General features: G+C 55.1%; 2 protein-coding genes across 5 annotated transcripts in view; one reads left to right on the top strand and one right to left on the bottom strand.

Moving 5' to 3' along the window:
- Nucleotides 1-20,333, bottom strand: part of Kcnip1 (potassium voltage-gated channel interacting protein 1) — a 318,927-nt gene that overhangs the window by 289,003 nt on the left and 9,591 nt on the right. The window lies entirely within an intron of this gene.
- Kcnmb1 (potassium calcium-activated channel subfamily M regulatory beta subunit 1) lies at nucleotides 924-8,276 on the top strand. 3 transcript variants are annotated; one of them, XM_026401318.2, is made up of 5 exons: nucleotides 1,177-1,253; nucleotides 3,554-3,711; nucleotides 5,157-5,328; nucleotides 7,249-7,553; nucleotides 8,231-8,252. In XM_026401318.2, exons 2-4 carry the CDS (start codon nucleotides 3,578-3,580, stop codon nucleotides 7,516-7,518), a joined length of 576 nt encoding a protein of 191 aa, XP_026257103.1. In that variant the 5' UTR covers nucleotides 1,177-1,253; nucleotides 3,554-3,577; the 3' UTR covers nucleotides 7,519-7,553; nucleotides 8,231-8,252. The 3 variants fall into 3 exon arrangements, with proteins under 3 accessions (XP_026257104.1, XP_026257103.1, XP_026257102.1); XM_026401319.2 differs by lacking the exon at nucleotides 1,177-1,253 and adding an exon at nucleotides 924-942 and having other exon boundaries at nucleotides 7,249-8,276; XM_026401317.2 differs by having other exon boundaries at nucleotides 7,249-8,276.

Raw genomic sequence — 20,333 nt, 5'->3', positions numbered from 1 at the left:
GAGTTCATTCAGCCCAGCCAGGGTGGCTTGTCCCTGCTCTGTGATGTCTGAGACGAGGCTGGGACACTGGGAGGCAGGGGCTGGAGTCCTCTGCTAGTTTCTTCTCTCCCAGGTCTGGGTGAGCTGCCAATTGTTCGCAGAGACCCGAACAGAGCCCGTGCCCTGCTCCTACAACACAGTCAGCAGTGCTCAGGTGACCCGGGACTTCAGGTGGCCAGTGACTGCCTGTGCAGTGGCCCCTGGGCCAGCGGAGATGCTGGGGCTTTGCAGGCTGGGAAGGCCAGCTTGAACCAGGCCCACCGTAGAACAGTGGGGCTCGGCCAGTTACCTGAGGCTCCTCCAGCTGCTCACGGGACCCGGGGAGCACAGAGACTCCAGCGCCACACCAGGTACTTAGGGGAGCCCAGCACGGGGTTTGCTTTTGTGGCTGATTTTCAATCCTTTCATCATCCCCCTCGAAGATGGGGAGACGGGGCTGGGGTTGGCTTGTTTACTGATGGGGATGAGTCTCTGCCCGTGAGCCCCAGCCCTATTTTGGCAGTGTGTAGAAGGTCCCTGGGTCGCCAGGACCCTGCTGGCTGAATGTGGCTGTAGAACTCTGCGTGTCCTGGCTTCAGGTCTGCTGGCCCTTGAAGTCGGGTTCTCCTCCCTTCCCCTAAATCCCCACTATCTCCACCCTGAACAAAGCAAGTCTCCAACACCCCAGTAGCACAGGGGGGGAAAACAGGCCCAGGGAGGCCCACGAGGTGCCCCAGGCAGCAGGGCCTCGCTCCCCTGGGTAGAGGCTGAGCCCAGCCCCATGGGCTCCCTCTCCTCCCCCTGGGGCTCCCTCTCCTCCCCCTGCGCCACAAAAGGAAACTCGCTTCCCGTTCCCTGCTCCTCTGCCAGCCTGAGAGACGGGAGAAGAAACATTTCCAAATAGACCAGGGTGGTCTTTTCGGGGTACTGGGTTTTACTGTTTGTCCTTTGACATCTGTTTCCCATGAGATGCTGGGAAATGCAGGTGCTGGCCCAGGACGCCTGCTGTCTCAGGGCCGGTACCTGCTCTCCCGAGGCTGTCCCGCGGCCAGCGCTCAGAGCTGACCATGTTTGGGCATGCAGGCTCGACCCAGATGGACCCAAAGGCTGCGTCCCTGGAGACGGCTGGAGGCAAGCTTCCCGCAGAACTCCAGGAGGCGGCCTTTGGGGTGGGGGCGGGGGCTGGGCAGACGGAAACCATCTGCCTGCGAGGACCCAGGGGCACTGGGCAAGCTGTGAGTACTGTGTCCCCGAGAGTGCTGGGGGACAGGGGCGGGAAGGAGCCCGAGATGGGCCCGGAGGGCGGGAGTGGGCTCCCTTCCTCTTGGGACGGCCGTGAGGACTCTGGTGTCAAGGGGGCTGGCTGGTGCTGATGGGCACCTGGGGGTGGCTCTTGGTGGGGTCCACTCTAGGTGCTGAGTGCCCTGTCCTCAGGCCCAGCTTGCAGCAGCCTGACTCGGAACAGTCCTCCTGCCCCTTGCCCCAGTGGAGGAAGGGGACAAAAGAGAGGTTGGGGAGAGTGCGCCCCACTCTGCTCCACTCCACAGTCCTCTGTCCATCACCACAGCCAGCGTGGACCGGGCTGTCCACATCATTCGACCTCCACCGGACTCCTATGGTACCCTTCTTGTCCACTGTCACCTGGGTGCTAAGGGCCAAGGCCAGGATGTGATCGTGCATCTGAGTGTCTCAGAACCCCCCTTCCCGACACTCCACCAAACCCTGAAACACTGTACTCTACTCCTGTCCTTCTAAGGAAGAGGATGTGGACCCGGCTCTCAGATCACATGGGACCCACACGCCTTCCTTTGCCCTCCTTCATCTTTCCTAAATCCAGCTCGGACCTCGTGTGACCTTTCTGAATAGGAAGAGCTAGCTAAAAAAGCCAAAGTTATTTGTCAACTCTCAAGCCTGAGAAGTTCTTCTTGGAGTCTAACTAAATCCCTCCTGTTGTTGATGAAACCCATCTCTTCCCGAGCAGGCCTTAGGGGAACTGACTATTCAACACCTGTCGGTGTTGAAGCCCAATTCCCACCTGAGACTCCTATCTAAATAGAACCTCCAGAATGGACCTGAGTGGGTTTATCTGACTCTGCAGGAATCCCAGCAGAGCAGGAGCACAGGGCCAGTCTCTCCTTCCCTTCCCTCCTGTGCCCCTGGAACAGGGAAGTCCAGGACTCCAGCCTCCTCCAGCCTTAGAGGCTCCAGCGTCTGGGGTGCAGAGGACGAGGAGGGAGCGGGAGGTGGGGGCTGCTTGTGGTAGGAGCCTCACAGCAAGGGAGGTCCCCAGCCCTGCTCCAGCTTCCCCTGGGACAAGGGTTTTGCTTGGGGACTCACTGAGGTTCCCAAGGTTGACCCTGAGAGTCAGCTGTGTCCCCCAGGCCAGGTGCCATGACCCAAAGTCCCTGGGCAGCAGGCTGTAGGGGCTGCCGCTGCCTCACCTGGGCACACCTGGATGGGCTGGTTACCTTAAGCAAACAAAAAGTAGCCACAAAGACGTGTCCTGGGAAGGCCCTACAGCTCTCCAAACCCAGGGCAGGTCCACAGGAGGGTCCCCAGCCCAGCAGCTCTGTGTCCCCCCGGGGCAGAGACTGAGGGACCTCTGGAGAAGGTTGGTCAGGACTCCCGCTGCTGGGAGGGCCTCAGGGCTGCAGCCAGAGAGGGGCGGCCACTTCCCTCCATCCTGCACTGGCCCCGGGGCTTCAGTCCTGAACTAAGAAAGCTGTCCCCAGGACCCCAGGACACCAGGATGCCATCTCTGTGGCTTCAAGAGGCAGTCGCCTGCCAGGGATCCTGAATGTGGGACTCCTCCTGCCCCTGGGACACTGCTGAATCAAATGACCATTCACTTGGTGGCCTAAAGCAGCAGAGACCTCTCACAGTTCTGGAGCCAGGAGTGCAGGTCACCAAGGTGGCCAGGGGCGGTGCCCTGCAGAGGTCAGGGGACGGCCTGTTGTTTCTGCCCCCTACCTTCTGGGGGCTACGAGTTACCTTCCCTTCCTCCGTGTCCCTGTGCTTCCGTCTCACAAGGACCCTTGTGATTGCATCCAGGGTCCACATGCATCATACAAGACCCTCTCCCCATCTCAAGGCCCTTCACTATCATTTCTGGGGTGCAGAGGACGGGGAGGGACCGGGAGGTGGGGGCTGCTTGTGGTAGGAGCCTCACAGCAAGGGAGGTCCCCAGCCCTGCTCCAGCTTCCCCTGGGACAAGGGTTTTGCTTGGGGACTCATGGAGATTTCCAAGGTTAACTCTATGAGAGTCAGCCAGGGATCGGAACCCAGACATCCTGGGAGCCACTATGGAGCCTCCACATGCTGTGTGATCTTGGGCAAATCGCTTTCCCTCTCTGGGCTACAGGGCTTTCCCTTGCAGGATGAGATGGTGACACTCACCTCTCAGAGCTGGCTGGGAGCTTCCAGAGGGTGGAAAGGAGTGAGGTTGATATTTGGTGGCCTCCCCCTCGAGGCCCTCCCTTCTGCAGGTCACCTGCCGCCTGAGCCCATCTCACTTCTGTTTCTTCTGTGGCCCTAGAAATGACAGCTGGCCCCAGTGGACATGGTGAAGAAGCTGGTGATGGCTCAGAAGCGGGGAGAGACCCGAGCCCTGTGCCTGGGCGTGGCCATGGTGTTGTGCGCGGTGATCACCTACTACATCCTCTGCACCACCATGCTGCCCCTCTACCAGAGGAGGTGGGCGCGCTGCAGCTGTGCTGTGGGCAGGGGGCTGTGTGGGCCCAGGGGTCTTCCAGGGCTTCTCCCCCCCTCCGGCCACCTCACAGCCCGCTGGCTGCTCAGGGCCATGTCACTCTTAGCGGGAGGGCAGGCTGGCCCCTGCTCTGGGATCCCATAGGAGCAGGCTCCAGGGGCTCTTCTCTCAGAATCAGCCAAGGATGTGAGCAAACCCTGCAGTGGGTGACCCGGAGCCCCTTCACCTGGGTCAGGCGGGCTCCCGCAGCCCCCCACCCTCCCCCCACCTTCACCCCCACACTAGGCCTTTCTGATGTGCAGAAGCTGCACTGGGCCCGCATCTGCTCCCCTGGAACCTTGCAGGCCTCGTGGAGAGCGTCCCATGCACCTCTGACAGGCCACCTGACCCAGAGCTGGGAGACCCCTGCTTTGGGCTGTTTACAATGGATGCACTCAGTACTCTCACCTGGGCTTTGGATAAGCCCCAGACCCTTCCTGGGCATGTTCCCGTCCTGACAGCCCCCTCCCACACCCAGCCTGGCAGCAGGTCTCCTGCAGGACAAACGGGCTGAGTCCCCAGGGACTCGCAGGTGTGTGGATGAGCCTGTCGGCCCCTCCCGGCCCGCACGGTCCTCACCTTCGACAAACGGAGCCGTGCCAGGCTGGGGTCTTCCGAATAAGGCGCTGCTCAGCACAGCTGTGTCTCCAGTGTGTTGTCTCCCCATTAAACTCCATCGCCCCATCAAACCCAGCCCCCCCACGTCTGCCCTCTTCAGGGGAAAGATGACAGATTCTGGAGGCACTTGGATCTGACCTCAAGTCCTGTGTGGCCTCAGGAAATTCACTTGACCTCTCTGAGCTCCTCAGATCTCTGTAAGACCATGAGGCTCTGAATAAGCCATTCTCAGGCCTGGCTGCTGCTCAGAACCACTGGGGAAGTTTTAAAAATACACCAACCTGTGTCCAACCACGGCAGAAATTCCAATTCGCTTATTCTGGGGTGTGGCTTGGATGTGGGAATCTTTTTTTGGAGGGGTACAGGGGTTGAACTCGAGGACACTCGACCATTGAGCCCCACCCCCAGCCCTATTGTGTATTTTATTAGACAGGGTCTCACTGAGTGGCTTAGCGCCTCACTGTTGCTGAGGCTGCTTTGAACTGGCAATCCTCCTGCCTCAGCCTCCTGAGCTGTGGGATCACAGTGGGCCTGGCAGACGTGGGAATCTGTTGGAAACTCCCCAGGTGTGAGGAGAACTAGGACCCCGGCCGGCTCTGCTCTTCTGGGGCCAGTTCCTCCCTGTACCCAGCTCCTGCCTTCAGTGCTGGGTGCCATGGGAAGAATAGAGGCCCAGCCCCGGGGTTTTCTAAAGGCTCCCCGGGGACCAGGAGTCCAGCGGGGTGCTCTCTGTGTCCCCCTGTTCTGAGATGTGTGTGTGTGGTGTCCTCAGCGTGTGGACCCAGGAGTCCACCTGCCACCTGATTGAGACCGACATCAGGCACCAGGAGGAGCTGGAGGGCAGGAAGGTGTCCCCGTACCCCTGCCTGTGGGTCAACGTCTCGGCCGTGGGCAAGTGGGCCGTGCTGTACCACACGGAGGACACTCGGAGCCAGAACCAGCAGGTACGGGGCTGGGGATGGGCACACGTCCCCTGGTCCCGGGTACGCATGGCAGCCTGGCCCTCACTGTGTCCCCAGGGCTCAGGGAGCTCTGCCCAGTGTCTCCTGGCTGGTGTGCAGGTTTTGATCCCACCCCGGGTCTGAGTCTGCCCCTGTGAGCCTGTGACAGAGGTGCCCGCTGCCCCTGGGGAGCCGGGAACAGTCAGACACCGGCTGTGCGCCCGCTGGCTGGCTGGTGGGTGGACGAGGCTCCCAGAGAGGTGGCCATGGGGACTGTCACTTCTAACCTACCAGCTGAACCAATGAGAGGTCAGGCCTGAGTGTCCTGAGAACCACGCAGGGGACTTAGCAAAGCCAGGGTCCCACATCAGACCCACTGCAGTGGCACCTCTGGGCACAGAGCTCCAGGGGATTCACCAATGGGACCTACTGGAGTCCCTGGTGAGATCCCTGTGGAGCCGGGAGGGTGGAGCCCAGGGCCATGTGGACTCAGGTACTGGCCACAGCAGGACCAGGGCAGGGGCGTGGACCCACAGCAGGATGGACACCAGTGGGCTGGAAGGGGCGGGTCACCTGGAAGGGGGAGGCTGTGAGGCTGTGGCTGAGCCTGGGAGTCAGGGAGAGGGTCCAGGTGGTGCCCGGGGGGCTCAGTGGGCCCCAGGTGGGCCTAAGCTCCTACCTCAGATCTCTTTCAACTCCGGGAAGGAGCTGAGGCCGGGGACAAGCTGGCTCCTCACTGGCCCTCTGGGTCTCGTGTCCCCCATTCTGACCCTGGACATGGCTTCAGTAGGACAGCGGGCCTCAGACTCAGTGCAGGAAAGAAGCATCCACCCTGGGCCCCTCTGCACGGAGGGGAGTAGGAGGCAGTGCTGACGGGCAGCCTGCAGCTGTCCTGCTTCACGTGGGCGAGGCTGATGTTTGCAAAGCACCTCCAGAGTCCCTATGAGCAGGTGGCCGGCCAGAGCAGAGACAGCCAGGGTCCTCCTTGTCTGTCCTCCGCAGTTGGCCAGCTGGGGTGCAGCTGGGCGGGCAGGACGGCTCCTAATAACCGTGATCAGCGTCCCGATGACATGAGTGCCCTGCTCTGCCTGCTCGAGCGCTTCCCCACGCCCTGGTCCTCCTCGGCTCCCAGGTGGCGTCTGCTGGCCAGTGCCTTGTTCGGTTGGCCCCCCACGGGGCTGGCCTCAGAGTTCTTGGTTGAATTCTTGCCGACTTTTTAAGATCACGTCCAACCTGGGTTTTCCGCCTTCTCCTGAAACGCTGCAGCCTGGCTTCCGGAGGGTGTCCCTGTCCTGAGAGGGCAGCGGTGGCCGGTGCAGATGTAGCTGGCTCTCTCCCTTCTGCCAGCCCCCGCCCTCCCCGACAATTGTCCCTGGCACCAGGCAAGTGCCAGGTGGTGCCTGTCATCCTCTGGGTCTCGCCTGCCTCGCTTGTTCAGAGAGCTGCATGAGCCCTGGGGCATCCGAGCTTGTGATTTGTGCCCTGAATCCAAACACAGGGCCCACCTGTCCTTTGACTTCTGTCACTCATTGGTTTCCTTCGACAGTGACAGGTGAAGTCCTTAAATAATTTTCTTTGAAAACGATGCAGCAGTTTAACCCACTTAGATGATTAAAGTTTGATGGCTCCGAAAAGATGAACGATCTGCCTCAGATTCAACAGCCAATACAAGAAGAGCCAGGGCTCCGAGTGGGCCCCTGCCTACAGGAGTGCAGCACACATACCAGGCAGCTCCAGGGCCACCAGCCACCCACATAACACTGAACTTGCCCTCCAGATTGTGCGGTGTACAGACAGAAGCCCCAGCTCCATCCAGGGTTGGCTCCAAAGCCAGCATTTGTCTTTACTCTGTCGCAGGCCTTCGCCCTCGGGCCCTAAGGCACAAAGATTCACAGCCCGCTGTGTGCTCTTGCTTCCCCGCAGTGCTCCTACATCCCGGACAGCCTGGACAACTACCAGATGGCCCGCGCCGACGTGGAGAAGGTCAGGGCCAATTTCCACAAGCACCAGGTTTTCTACTGCTTCTCGACGACCCAGGAGAACGAGACGAGCGTCCTGTACCAGCGTCTCTACGGGCCGCAGACCCTCCTCTTCTCCCTCTTCTGGCCCACCTTCCTGCTGACCGGTGGCCTCCTTGTGATTGCCATGGTGAAGCTTAACCGGTCCCTCTCCATCCTGGCAGCCCAGAGGTAGACAGGCCCACGCCACATGGCCACGCAGGCCACAGGGTACGGGGCAGCCCCCTGGGCTCACCCCTATGCACACCATCCCTCCTGCCCTCCCTCCCCTCCCCCAGCCCCTCCGTCTTCCATGCCGAGGGACCTGGGGGACATTCCTCTGTTAAGCCACCTCTCAAGAATGTGCCAAGCCCCGTTGGTGCCCTGGGGACCCGAGGCCAGCCAGCTCTCCATTCCTCAGGTGCCCGTACCTGTCTCCTGCTGTGTCCCTGTCAACCAAGGGACAGGATGGTCCTTTCTGTGCCCAAGCTCTCCTGGTTGGCTCAGAGGCCTGCCTGTCTCCCCCCAGGAAGTGCCCAGCAAACCTCGGGGGGAAAAAAAAACAGCCCCCAAATACAGGGCACAGTTAGTAGGTGGCTTCTTGTCTTCTGGGAGACAAGCCTTAAATGCATTTTTTTATTCCAATACTTAAAAATACTGTTGTGCCTTGATATGCATGTGGGGTCAGCCCAAGACCCTCCTAAATGCCAAAGTCTGCGATGCCCAGGTCCCTTGCAGAAAGCCTTGTCGTGTCTAGGAAGCCCCCGTGCCCTTCCCCAGGGGCTAGACCATCCCCGATGACTCCCGGTACCTGGGACGTGTGAACAGCTGGGAGACTGAAGCGATTAGGGAATGACGACAAGAAAACAGTCCATGTGCAGTAGAGACACAATTTTTTCTCAAAACAGCTTCAATCTGCAGTTGATGGAGTCCACTGGGGCGGAACCTCCACCCGAGGGCGGATTCACACAGAACAACAAGAGGCGACAGGAAATAAAACAAAGGCGACTATCAGCAGGCCTGGTGGTGGGTCCATCTCCTTCCAGTCCCCCTTTTTGTCTGGGGGCTTTTCTCAAGTGCGGACTGTACTAAGATCCTGTGCTGCTTGGTTTGTTTTTCATCAGAAAAGCACCCGTCGACATTGTTCTGGGAAAGGTTGGAAGATGGCGGGCAGGTGGGTGGGGGGGTGGGGGGGTCTGCTAGTCAGACAGGCTCCTGAGGACGGTGATCTGAGAGCCCTGCGGGGAGGAAAGGGCACGGGGTCTCTTGTCCACTTCCCAGGTCAACACTCCTCAGCCCTGAGCCTCAGGCGGGCCACACAGGAGAAGCACGGCCGCTGCCATTCTGCTGGGGTTTGAATATGGCCCCCACACTCCACATGTTGGAAACTTACTTCCCAAACAGGCTCGCCAACGAATTTAACAGTCACTACAGGGGAGCCTCTGAGAGCTCACTAGAGTTAGATGAGGTCACAGAGGCAGGGTCCCCACCAGGCTTGGATGGCTTTAGAGCAGAGGAGGACAGATCTGAGTGGCACACTCGCTGGGTCTCACCAGGGCCTGCATCCTCCACTCGACCACACAGCAGCAGGCCCCCCAGACGCCTGGCAGGTGTGGGAGCCATGCTCTTGGGATTCCCAGCTCCAGAACTGAAAGAAAGAAATTTCTTTTCTTTATAAATGACCTGACCTCAGATTATTGGATATAGCCACAGAAAACAGACTAAGACACATTCCAAGAAGCCTGTTGAGAGCAGAGATGTGTAAAGTGTGCTTCCCGACCAGCTGCGGCAGGACCCAGGAGACCCTGGGAAGTGCACGTGCCCAGGCCCCACCCCAGCCCCCAGCCACAAGGCCTAGGGGAGGGCTCAGTGCTCCTCGTGTCAGCAAAGGCTCTGGGGGACCTGATGGCCCACCTCCTGCATCAGGGACCAGCACAAGTCACCAGGCTCTGAGTGGAACGGAAGACTGGTGCTGCAGCTCTTGGGCTTGAGTCCCATCTTTACCTCTGCCAGATTTCCTCTCTCTGATTCCTGATTTTTCCCCCCATTTACAAAAGAGGAACCCTTTCTGGGGAGTTGGGAGGGCTGAATGAAGGGTTGGCACCTGGTAGGTGTCCAGTGGTCCCCAATAGTTGACAGCGTAAGTCATGATGGCCTGAGACTTCCAGAGAAAGTGTCCAACAATAATATCACCCAGCATTCCTGCTGCTTATGATGTCCCGGCACTGAGCTGCTGCAGACCCATCTCCCAGGTGAGGCAGGGCAAGGTTCTGGGGCACATGGACTCCGATGAGGACCACCTGGGCTCCCGGACAGCCAATGCTGCTATTCCCTAGCTGGGGAATTTGGGTACATAAATCAACCTCTGTGTTTCAGCCTCTTCAAAATAGAAATAATAGTTCTTGGTATTAAATGGGTCATTGTGTAAAGTTCTAGAATAGTAACTGATAAGGCTGGGCCTGTGGCTAGCATGTGAGGCCAGGGTTCCATCCCTAGCACTGTAAGGGAAGAAGGAGGAGGGGGAGGGGGAGGGGGAGGAGGAGGAGGAGGGAGAGGGGGAAGGAGAGAAGGAGGGAGAGGAGGAGGAGGAGGGAGAAGAGAAGGGGGAGGAGGAGGGAGAGGGGGAGGGAGAGGAGGAGGAGGGGGAGGAGGAGGGGGAGGGGGAGGAGGAGGGGGAGGAGGAGGGGGAGGGGGAGGAGGAGGAGGAGGGGGAGGAGAAGGGGGGAGGAGGAGGGAGAGGGGGAGAAAGAGGGGGAGGGGGAGGAGGAGGAGGGAGAGGGGGAGGGAGAAGAGGAGGAGGGAGAGGAGGAGGGAAAGGGGGAGAGAGAGGAGGAGGGAAAGGGGGAGGGAGAGGAGGAGGGAAAGGGGGAGGGAGAGGAGAAGGAAGAGGAGGAGGAGGGAGAGGGAGAGGGGGAGGGAGAGGAGGAGGAGGAGGGAGAAGAGAAGGGGGAGGAGGAGGGAGAGGGGGAGGGAGAGGAGGAGGAAGAGGAGGAGGAGGGAGAGGGAGAGGGGGAGGGAGAGGAGGAGGAAGAGGAGGAGGAGGGAGAGGGAGAGGGGGAGGGAGAGGAGGAGGAGGAGGAGGGAGAAGAGAAGGGGGAGGAGGAGGGAGAGGAAGGGGGAGGGGGAGAAGGAAGGAAGGAGGGAGGATGGGGAGGAGGAAGAAAGGGGGAGGGAGAGGAAAAGGGAGAGGAGGAGGAGGAGGTGAAGGGGGGAGGAGGGGGAGGGGGAGGAAGAAAGGAAAGGAGAGGAGGGAGAAGCAGAGGGGACGGGGTTGGGGAGAAGAGTGACTGAAACTAAGAGCTTGCTCTAGCTGGGTCTGGAGGCCAGTGGCTGAAAGCTTGGTCTGTCTGTGGCACTCCTGGGAGGTGCTGGGGCCTTCGAGAGGTGGCCCTAGTGGGAGGTCCTTGAATCCCTGGGGATGTGCCCTTGGGAAGCACAGTGGGACCCACCCCTTTCCCTCTCCTGTGGTCCCTGGCCATGAGGTGAGCTGCTTTGCTCTGCCACATGCAATCACCAGGATGAGCTGCCCCAGCACAGGCCCAGAACAACGGGGCCAGTCAATCACGGAGGGAGATCTCCAAAACTGAGCTGCAGTGACACTCTCTTCCTTATAAGCCAACTACCTCAGGCCTTTGTGACAGGGAAGGAGGACGACCCACAGTGCTATCTAAGTTTCTATAAATCACTGCGGCTCTGAGAGGTGAGGGCCGTCCATCGAGTCAGTCAGGAGCTGGGAGTCCAGCCCACGCCAGGTGACTCCAGAGCCTGGGGACATAGCTACCCAGAGCCACGGGGCCAGGACCGGGCCCGGGTGCACCCTGCACCCCGGCTTCTCATCTGCAGGCCTTTCTGTCGGGGGCAAGCGGCTTTCCACTCCCCAGAGGGTCTCGCTCTCTGGGTGAGGGTCTCAGGGCTCTGAGCCTTCTAAGGAGGACCAGAGGGTGATGTTACTCGACAGTTTTACAAGATATGACCACTGGGGAGATCTGGGGGGTCCATGGATCTCTGTTACTCCTACGCCTAAAGGCAAAGCTAAGATTATCTCAAAATTTTAACTTCAAAGAGAAAGAAAAAGAAAACTAGGAGTCTGATTCTAAGAGACTACTTTCCGCACGGTTTCCTTGCACTTGCATTTGGGACTAAACTACACGGAAACTTGGAATGTCCAAACAGCCCCCGAAGGGGAAAGGCCACGTCCTTCTAGAAAACCCAGCACTTGGGGATTCCTAGCCGCCACTGCCTCATGCGTTAGTAACGGTGACCTTCATTTACTTGAGAGAAATGTCCTCCTCCTGTCGACAGAGCCTGGCCTACTTCTAGGAAACACCTCACCTGTCTCCGCCCGCAGAACTTCCCCTACAGGATGGGGGTTAAGGGGTGAGCACTTAAACCTGATGTCGGAGACACCGGAAAAACGCATTTTGCAATGACCACAGCTGCCTGAGCGCGGCCTCATCCGTTCTCCATAAGTCGCTGCTAATGAGCTGACGGTGCTGCTCCAGGTTTGCCTTTGCTCTTCTGGGCCAGTGACTCACACCTGGAGAAAGGTACCTGAGCCCCATACCTTGTCCCCTCCCTGCTGGAGATCAGGTGACATCACAACACAGGCAGGTCCCTCGCTTACTGTCTCTCATGGTGTAGGCACCCCAGCATTCACACCATCAGAAGCAGGAAGCAGGGCGTAGGATAAATATTTTGAGAGACCGTGTTGACTTGACTTCTGTTACAGCATGGCGCTATAGTTGTTCTATTTTATTGGTTACATATTATGGATATTCTCTAACTGTGACTAACTTGTGAATTCTGCCTTATCCTAGCAGTGTGTGAGTGTGTGTGTGTGTGTTTGTGTGTGTGTGTGTGTGTGTGATGGTTGAGATATTAAATGTCTCTCAAAAGCTCATGGGTCAAAGGCTTGGTGTCCAGTGCCCCTCTTTGGTATGGGAAGTGTGGCCAGGCGAAAGCCCTCCTGCCTTGCTCCATGCTCCTTGGTGGCCATCCACCCCTGCACCTCTTTTGATGATAAGTCGCTGTATCAAGATCAGCCCTTGCACGTGGGGACACACGTAGCTAACCACTCCCCACATAAGAATCTGTCATCCCTGATGGGAACAAGAGGCAACATGTGCCGGGCACCTGCCTGCAGGGACCTGGGCCAGGACCCTCCCACACAGGGCTCGATGGACACCAAGAGCGTCCTTGCAGGTTATCATCAGAGTCTCCATTTCAGAGGTGCCATAACTGAGGCCCAGGGAAGGATTTAATCTCCCCAGGTCAGAAGTCAGTAAGCAGCAGGGCTGCATTTCAATCCCCATGGTATGGATTCTGGTTTCTCGAGCCATGGAACCTTGCCCTGTCCATCTCAAAAGTGAAAAGGTCAAGGCCGAACACCGAGAGCAGTTAGAGGCCTCTGTAGACCCTCCCTCTGAGGCCAGGCTCTCCAGTGACTCCCCAGGCCACCCCTCTGAAGAGTCCACAGACGCAGGGTGCTACCCAAGTGCATGATCTGAAACGTGGCCACTGCCAAGGTTGACAGGGCCAGGGGCCATCTGGAGTTCACTGTCCCCAGCTGGACACAGCCTTACCAACACACAGCCGGAACCTCGGCTTGCTCCAGCCACAGAACGACTGGTCACTCCATGGTAAAGCAGAACTGAAGCGAGGCCGCTCTCCTGTGACCCCCTCCCACCGACCCCACCCCTCTCCCATTTAGTTTCCAGGGGTTGATGAGCCCCCACAGAATGCGTCTGGGAGCCGATAGCTGCATTTATATATAGATTCAGAGCCTCTTTTCACTGTCATTAATAAAAATTGGGCCATGTGACACCTTACAAATTCGCATAAATCTGGGGCCAAGTTTCAGCTCAGTGTTGACAGTATTCTTGGCTCTCCACTGTGTTTTGGATTTGTCCTGGGAAAGGGAGCCTGCAGGGAAGTAGGAGTTTGACTCTAGCTCCCCATGACCTTGGGCGGTGTAATCTCCCAAGCCTCAATTTCCCCCCTTGGAAACCGAGAGTGTCATAGTTGGTTTTACAGGGCGCTTGTGACCACACAGTGCCACAGGGAATGTGGAGCACTCAGAACGGCGCCTGGCGCAGCTGAGAAGCTCCGCAGATGCTGCTGCTCTCTTGGACACCAGGGGCTTTTCCACCCAGAGCTCTGAGGAGTCCCTATGGCCATCTTTTTCTCCACCTTTCAACATCCCACCCTACACAGGTTCCTGTCTTTGCTTTGAACTCTCTCCGAGTCCCTATGTACAAACTTAAGTTCTCATGGAAAAGCGGCTCTGCCCACGAGGACCTCGCCCCCACCTTGACACTAGCCCAAGGGTCAAAGGACCCTTTGCCTTGAGAGTCCATTCATCGGGGTCATCGCCCAGGATAACAAGAGGCCTGGCCAGAATGATCTTCCCAGTGTGAGACAGACAAATCCCTTGGCCCAGAAATCTAGCTTAATTGGAAATTAAATTGCATTTTCATGCCAACTGCAGGATGCCTATATCCACAGCTAATTTATCAAGGTGATGCCTTATCTGGAGGAAGCCCGTGGGAGCAGAGTAGTGGCTGCTTCAGCAAAATGCAAGTTTGTACCTGATAAAAAGAATTTCCTGTGCAGTGCATTTTGGACCCTTTGGGTCCCTCAATTTGGGTTTTGTGTGTTTACTAGCTTCCTCCCTTGCGCCGCCAGGCTCTGTGCCAGAACCCCGAGATGCGGATACCAGTGGGACCTGGCCCTGGGTTCCAGCAGCTCAGGGGCCACTGACAAAAAGAAAATCACACAAACAAATGGTGGCTCCTTTCCAAGTTTTCCGAGGCACCTCCATACTGCCTTCCAGATTGGCTGCACCAACCTGCAGTCCCTCCAGCAGTGATGAGTGTATCTTTCTCCCCACATCCTCGCCAACACTTACTGTTATCTGAATTCTTGATAGCTGCCATTCTGACTGGTGTGAGATGATATCTTAGAGTAGTTTTGATTTGCACTTCTCTAATTTCTAGTGATGTTGAATTTTTTAAAAAATATATTTGTTGATTGATTATCTATCATCTTCTGAGAAATGTCTCTTCAGTTCCTTAGTTCACCATTTGACTCAGCTATCCCTCTCCTCAGTCTATACCCAAAGGACTTAAAAACAGCATACTACAGGGACACAGCCATATCAATGTTTATAGCAGCACAATTCACAATAGCTAAACTGTGGAACCAACCTAGACGCCCTTCACTAGATGAATAGACAAAGAAAATGTGGTATATACACAATGGAATATTACTCAGCTTTAAAAGATAATAAAATCATGGCATCTGCAGGTAAATGGTTGGAGTTAGAGAAGACAATGCTAAATGAAGTAAGCCAGTCCCCCAAATCCAAAGGCCAAATGTTTTCTCTGATAAGTGGATGCTAATCCATGATGGGGGGAGAGCATAGGATGAGTGGAAAAATTTTGGATGGGGCAAAGGGGAGGGTGGGAGGGGGCATGATGGTAGGAAAGATGGTGGAATGAGATGGTCATCATTACATGTATGATTGTACGATGGTGTGACCCTACTTTAGGTACAACCAGAGAAGTGAAAAATTCTGCTCCACTTGTGTACAATGAACTGAAGAGCATTCTGCTGTCAAGTATAACTGATTAGAATAAGTAGATAAATAACTGCACAAACAAAAGATGGTAAAGCCACCACGCTTTACTCAGTCACCCAAGAAGCTTTGGGAACAGAGTGTGATAAACAGACCCATGTTGAGGAACAGGGACACTGTTCCCAGCAATGTAGCTGCACCAGGCCCTCCGCACACCATCCTCTAGGCAGCTCAGGAAACGAATGCACAGGAGCTTCTTCGTAACCTCCACTTCACTGATGTGAGGCTTAGAAAGTCAGCCTTGGGCCTAAGATCATTGCCTGAATAATGGGTGTGGAACTGGAATCTGAACTCTGGAGACTTCCTGCTGAGCCCCAGTCTGCACAGTGTGTCTGCTGCTCCTTTATTTCTGCCAATATTGTTTTTTGAAAATGTCCAGTAACAGCCGAGTGTGGTGGTGCATGCCTGCAGTCCCAGTGGCTCAGGAGGCTGAGGCAGGAAGATCGAGAGTTCAAGACCAGCCTCAACAACTTAGTGAGGCCCTAAACAACTCAGTGAGACCCTGTCTCTAAATAACATACAAAAAAAAAAAAAAAGGGACTGGGGATGTGGTTCACTGGTTAAGTGCCCCTGGGTTCAATCCCTATTGTACAACAAAACAAAAAAAAATAATGAATTGCAAAATTATATCCATCACCTTGATTCACCAAGGATTATCAATACTTGGTTACAATTGCACTGTCTGTCTTTATGTCTCTCCCTCTATGCAAAGAGGGGCGCATGTGTGTGTGTGTTCTGAACCATTTGAGTTAGATTCAGGAACATAAAACACAGGTAGGGACAGTATGGCTGGAGGAGAATGTGCATAGAGGAGGGACAGACAGGGACCAGAAGTGGCTATTTGTGGATTTGGTTGGGGGACAGGCCCAGCCTGTACTCTAGCATGGGAGGGACCGCCAGAGATATAATGACAGTGAAATCACAAATTCTATGAGTGGTAAAATATTACAGAGTTGAAGATTTACTTTCAGCAAATGATATCTTCATGGCTTATTACTAAGTGTGTGTGCTCACGGATCCAGTTCAAACACTATAGAGAAGTATCAGAGACCTTAAGAAAATAACCCTTCATCCCAAATAAAACCTCACCCAATACTTCAGTTTCTTTCTTTTCTATTTTACATCTTCCACTTATACTCTCTTCACAGATGGGGACCACAAGGCGCATGCAATTTTATAATCAGCTTTCTAGATGTCTAGAGCATTTCTGCATTTTAGTAGATCACCCTTAAGATAATTTTCCAAAGGTTTAATGTTATTCCATCAAGTAGATGAGCCAAAATTTCTTTAACCCACTATTTTTTGACTGAAGTTTAGACCCTCTCCAATCTTTCATGATAATAAATAATTCAATGATATCATGATGAGTACCTTCGTAAAAGTCCGCGTGCACATCCCTCCATCCACCCATCTGCCGAGCCTCCGGGGTCAGGCCTTGTGCTGGGTGCTGGGCGCTGGGGTTCTTAGACAACTGAGAGGTGGCCCCCTGCTCCTCCATGAGCTCCCGGAGCCATGGAGACTCCTGTGGGCCTGGAGCTTAAGGACCGAGGACAGGGAAGGCAGAGATGGTGAGCCACCTCCAGGTGAATCCCCAGGGTGAGGATGCAGAAGTGAGGGCCTTGATGGGCTTGGCCTCAGTCACTGACCATGTGGACTTGAAAAGTCACCATCCGGGGGCCCCAGTTCCCTCTCTATCCCTGTGCTCCAGCGGCCAGGGAAGTCTGGGCCTTCGGGGCCCTTGCTCAAGGTCTCCTTGCCCTGGCCTTAGTTTCCCCACTTGTCCACTGAGGAGGTTGAGGGAGGCCCATGCTGGTTGGTCACTGTGCAGTGGTGACCTTGGCTTCACTGACACACACTGGTCAGCTTTTGGGTCTCAGCAGAGTTCAAGTCCAGGACACAGTGTCTACCTTCCCTCCCCTCCTGGGGCCATGGGGGGCGGGAGCCACCAAGGAAGCCGATGCTGCTTGGTTTTCAGCTCTCGGGTAAATGTCCTGTCCAAGTGTGCCTGCGGTGGGGCTCTGGGATTTGGGGATAGCTTCTCCCCTCTAGGTGTCCTCAGGGGAGTCGGATGAGGCTGCAGGTGGCTGCCAGAGCATGCAGGTCTCAGGCCTCCTCTACCTCCTTCTGCTGGTCCCCAGGTAGGCAGGTAAAGAGGGGCAGGGAGAGGGAGGAAGCGCAACTGACTGGAACATTTTAAAGGTCATTTTCCAAGGGGACCATTAGCTCTTCTGTCCCACCAGCCCAGAAAAAAAGGCCCTTTCTTACTGTCACTCTGATTCCAGATAGGAAGAGGAAAGGAGAACTTCAGAGAATTTTCTAGCACTTTTCTGGCTCAAATGGGTGATTGCTGTGAAAAGCTCATTTCTAAGACCTGGGAGGTCTCTGATTCGAGGAGTGAAATGAGAGGTGACTTTGGCTCAGTCCTGACAAACAGCAATGACAGACACAGCAAAGCACACAGCCATTTGCTGAGCACACAGTAGGACACGGCCTGCGCTCGGCACTGCAGGCACATTAACTTAACCAACCAGGGTGTTGTCGCCCCGTTAGATGAGAAAGCAAAGCTGAAGGACCTTCAGGTTGAAAATGGTGGTACTGGGTTTGGGGTCCAAAGATCTCCCCAAATCCTGATTTTTAAGGGCTGGAGGGGACCAGGCAGGGAGAGCCAGCTGCACCTAAAGCCCTGAGAAACCTCTGCTGGTCACTTCATGTAGCCTCCTGGGTGAATGGAGCAGTCAGCAGGCTGAAAGCCCTGGCCAGTCCTTCCCCGCCTCTGGCCTCCCCTCCTTCCACGGTGTGCTTAGCCAGGGTTCTCTAGAGGGACAGGATCCACGGGAGGTATAATTATAAAAGGGGACTTATTAGGTTGGCTTAGCGACCAGAAGCTAGATAGTCCACGGTGGCCGTCTGCAGGCAGGAGAGCTGGGAGAACCAGTAGCTACAGGGTCCAAGAGCAAGAGGGATCAACGGTGCTACCCTAGTCCAAGGCCGAAGGCTTCTGCAGAATCACTGGCAGAGTCCGCTTTGGAAGAGTGAAGAAATGAGAGTCCGGTATCCTACTATGGTTTCCTAAGATGGTTGCAGCAGCAATCAAGAACCTATTCAAGAACAACCAGTTTGAAATCCATGGCTGTTTCCTTGTTCTTCCAACTTTCATTCCATCCAAGCCATCATCCTATTGGATGGTGCTGCCCACGTTTAGGGAGGGCCTCCATTTCAGTTGGGTATTCCACATGCCAATCATTCCTAGACACACCCTCACCGACACACCCATAATCCTCTTAATCCCATCAAGTTGACAATTCAAATTGGCCATTAGACATCGCAAGAATGAATCAAAGACTACCAAGTAGCTTCCCCCAGGAGGGAGCAGTTCTTAGGATGGCTAGCCAGGGAGCAAGATGACAGGCTTAACCCTTCATGTTCTGGATGCGGGATCCCCAGCAGCCTTACCAAGGGAAAGTGGATGGACAGAAGGACAGGAGAAGGCAGGTAAGAGAACAGGGGCTTTTCAAGGGCAGGCATAGCAGAGCAAGCAGGGAGTGGAAAAAAAGTCTCAGTCGAAGATTCAAGGGCCAGCCTTGCCTCTGGCTTGCTGAGGGGCCTTCCTGGGCCTGAGGCTTCTCATCAGCTGGGTCAACTCTCAGTTCCCACCAAGGACGTGCAATGGCCTGGATGAAGTCCCTGCCCTCACCGAGTTGGACTCTCCGTGGATGAGCTTGGTCATATACCTGGGAGTTACAGGAAGACGCTGGGAATAAACAGGTTCCAGAGATCTAGTGCACTGCGGGAGCTACAGTAAGGAATGTCGCAAGTCTTCTGGAAGACTGTTAAGATAGAGCTCAGGTATTCTCACCACACACAAAGGGACATGTGGGAAGAGAGGGGTATGCTAATGAGCTTGACTGTAATAATCAGTTTACTATATAGTTGAGGATCAAAATATCACTCTATACCTTAAATATATATAATTTCAATATTTAAAATAAAACAGTGCAAAGCATACAGTGTAATTGCAGGGGCAGGAAGTGCTAAGCAGGAAAACAGGCAGCCTTAGGGGCCAGGGAAGGTGGAAGTGGGGGTGGCGAGGAGGAGGGGCTCGGTGGAGGAGGGGCTCCGTGGAGGAGGGGCTCCCGCTGAGAAGGGCGTAAATGAAGTGCAGGGATGGCTCAGGGCAGGTTCCCCCAGAAAGCACCCAGCTCCCAACTCCCTGGGGAACAGGAGTGTGGGCACCTGAGGCTGAGGAGCTGGTGTTCCTGGACAGCATGGCCTGGGGTCTGGGGTGCATCACCGGTCAGGGTGGGGAGAGGGAAAAGGAAATAAGAGGAAGGGAACAGAAACCCAGCGGGCAGGGCATGCAATGCTTGTCTGCATTTGACTCAAAAGGTGTCAAGAATCCACAGGAGACAGCTTCCAGCAAAGGAATTAAGTGATCTACTTTGCCTTTTAAAAATATGTGAAGGGTGTGCACTGTAGGCACATGCCTGAAATCCCAGCAGCTCGGGAGGCTAATGCAGGAGAATCTTGAGTTCAAAGCCAGCCTCAGCAACTTATCGAGGCCCTAAGAAATTCAAATATATATATATATATATATATATATATATATATATATATATATATTTATACACACTCACATATATGTATACATATGGGAATCATCCACCATGGATGAATTTATAAACACATTGTAGTGTGGCATACAATGGAACATTCCATTATTTCTGAAAAAGGAATGGAATTCTGACACAGGCTACCACACGAAAGGACCTTGGAAGTATTATGCTAAGTGAACCCAGCCAGACACTAAGGGACAGACTCTGTTCACAATTCCACTTACATGAGGTCCTAGAAGAGTCAAAATTGCAGACAGACAATAGAGACGATGGCCAGGTGAGGGAACGATGGGGAACTATCATCTGTAGAGATTCGGTTTTGTGAGATGAAGGATGTTTTTGAGGGGCTGGGGATATGGCTCAGTTGGTCTTGCGTGCACAACCCTGGGTTCTAATCCCCAACACCCCCCCACACACACACAAAAAAGGTTAAAAAAGTTAGAATTATTTTAAAAAAAGAACGTTCTCAAAGTGGATGGTGGCGATGGCGGCCCAATATCTGAACGTGTTTAATGCCACTGATGTATACACTTAGAAATGCCTAAAGTAGTGAATTTAATGTTCTCCATGCCTGTGGTTGTAGCAATCTGCTAGGGCTGTCATGACAGAATCATGCTAGGGCTGTCAAGCGCCTTAAACAACAAATTAATCTTGCACGTTCCAGAGGCCAGAGGTCCAAGGTCAAGGTGCTGGCAGAAGGCACCTGCAGCCTCTCTCCTTGAGTGCAGCTGGCTGCCCTCTCACTGCTTCCTCACGGGCAGT

Source organism: Urocitellus parryii, chromosome 1, assembly GCF_045843805.1.
Source record: "Urocitellus parryii isolate mUroPar1 chromosome 1, mUroPar1.hap1, whole genome shotgun sequence".
NCBI classification, from domain to species: Eukaryota; Metazoa; Chordata; class Mammalia; order Rodentia; family Sciuridae; genus Urocitellus; species Urocitellus parryii.
This window is presented reverse-complemented; position numbering and strand designations above follow the sequence as displayed.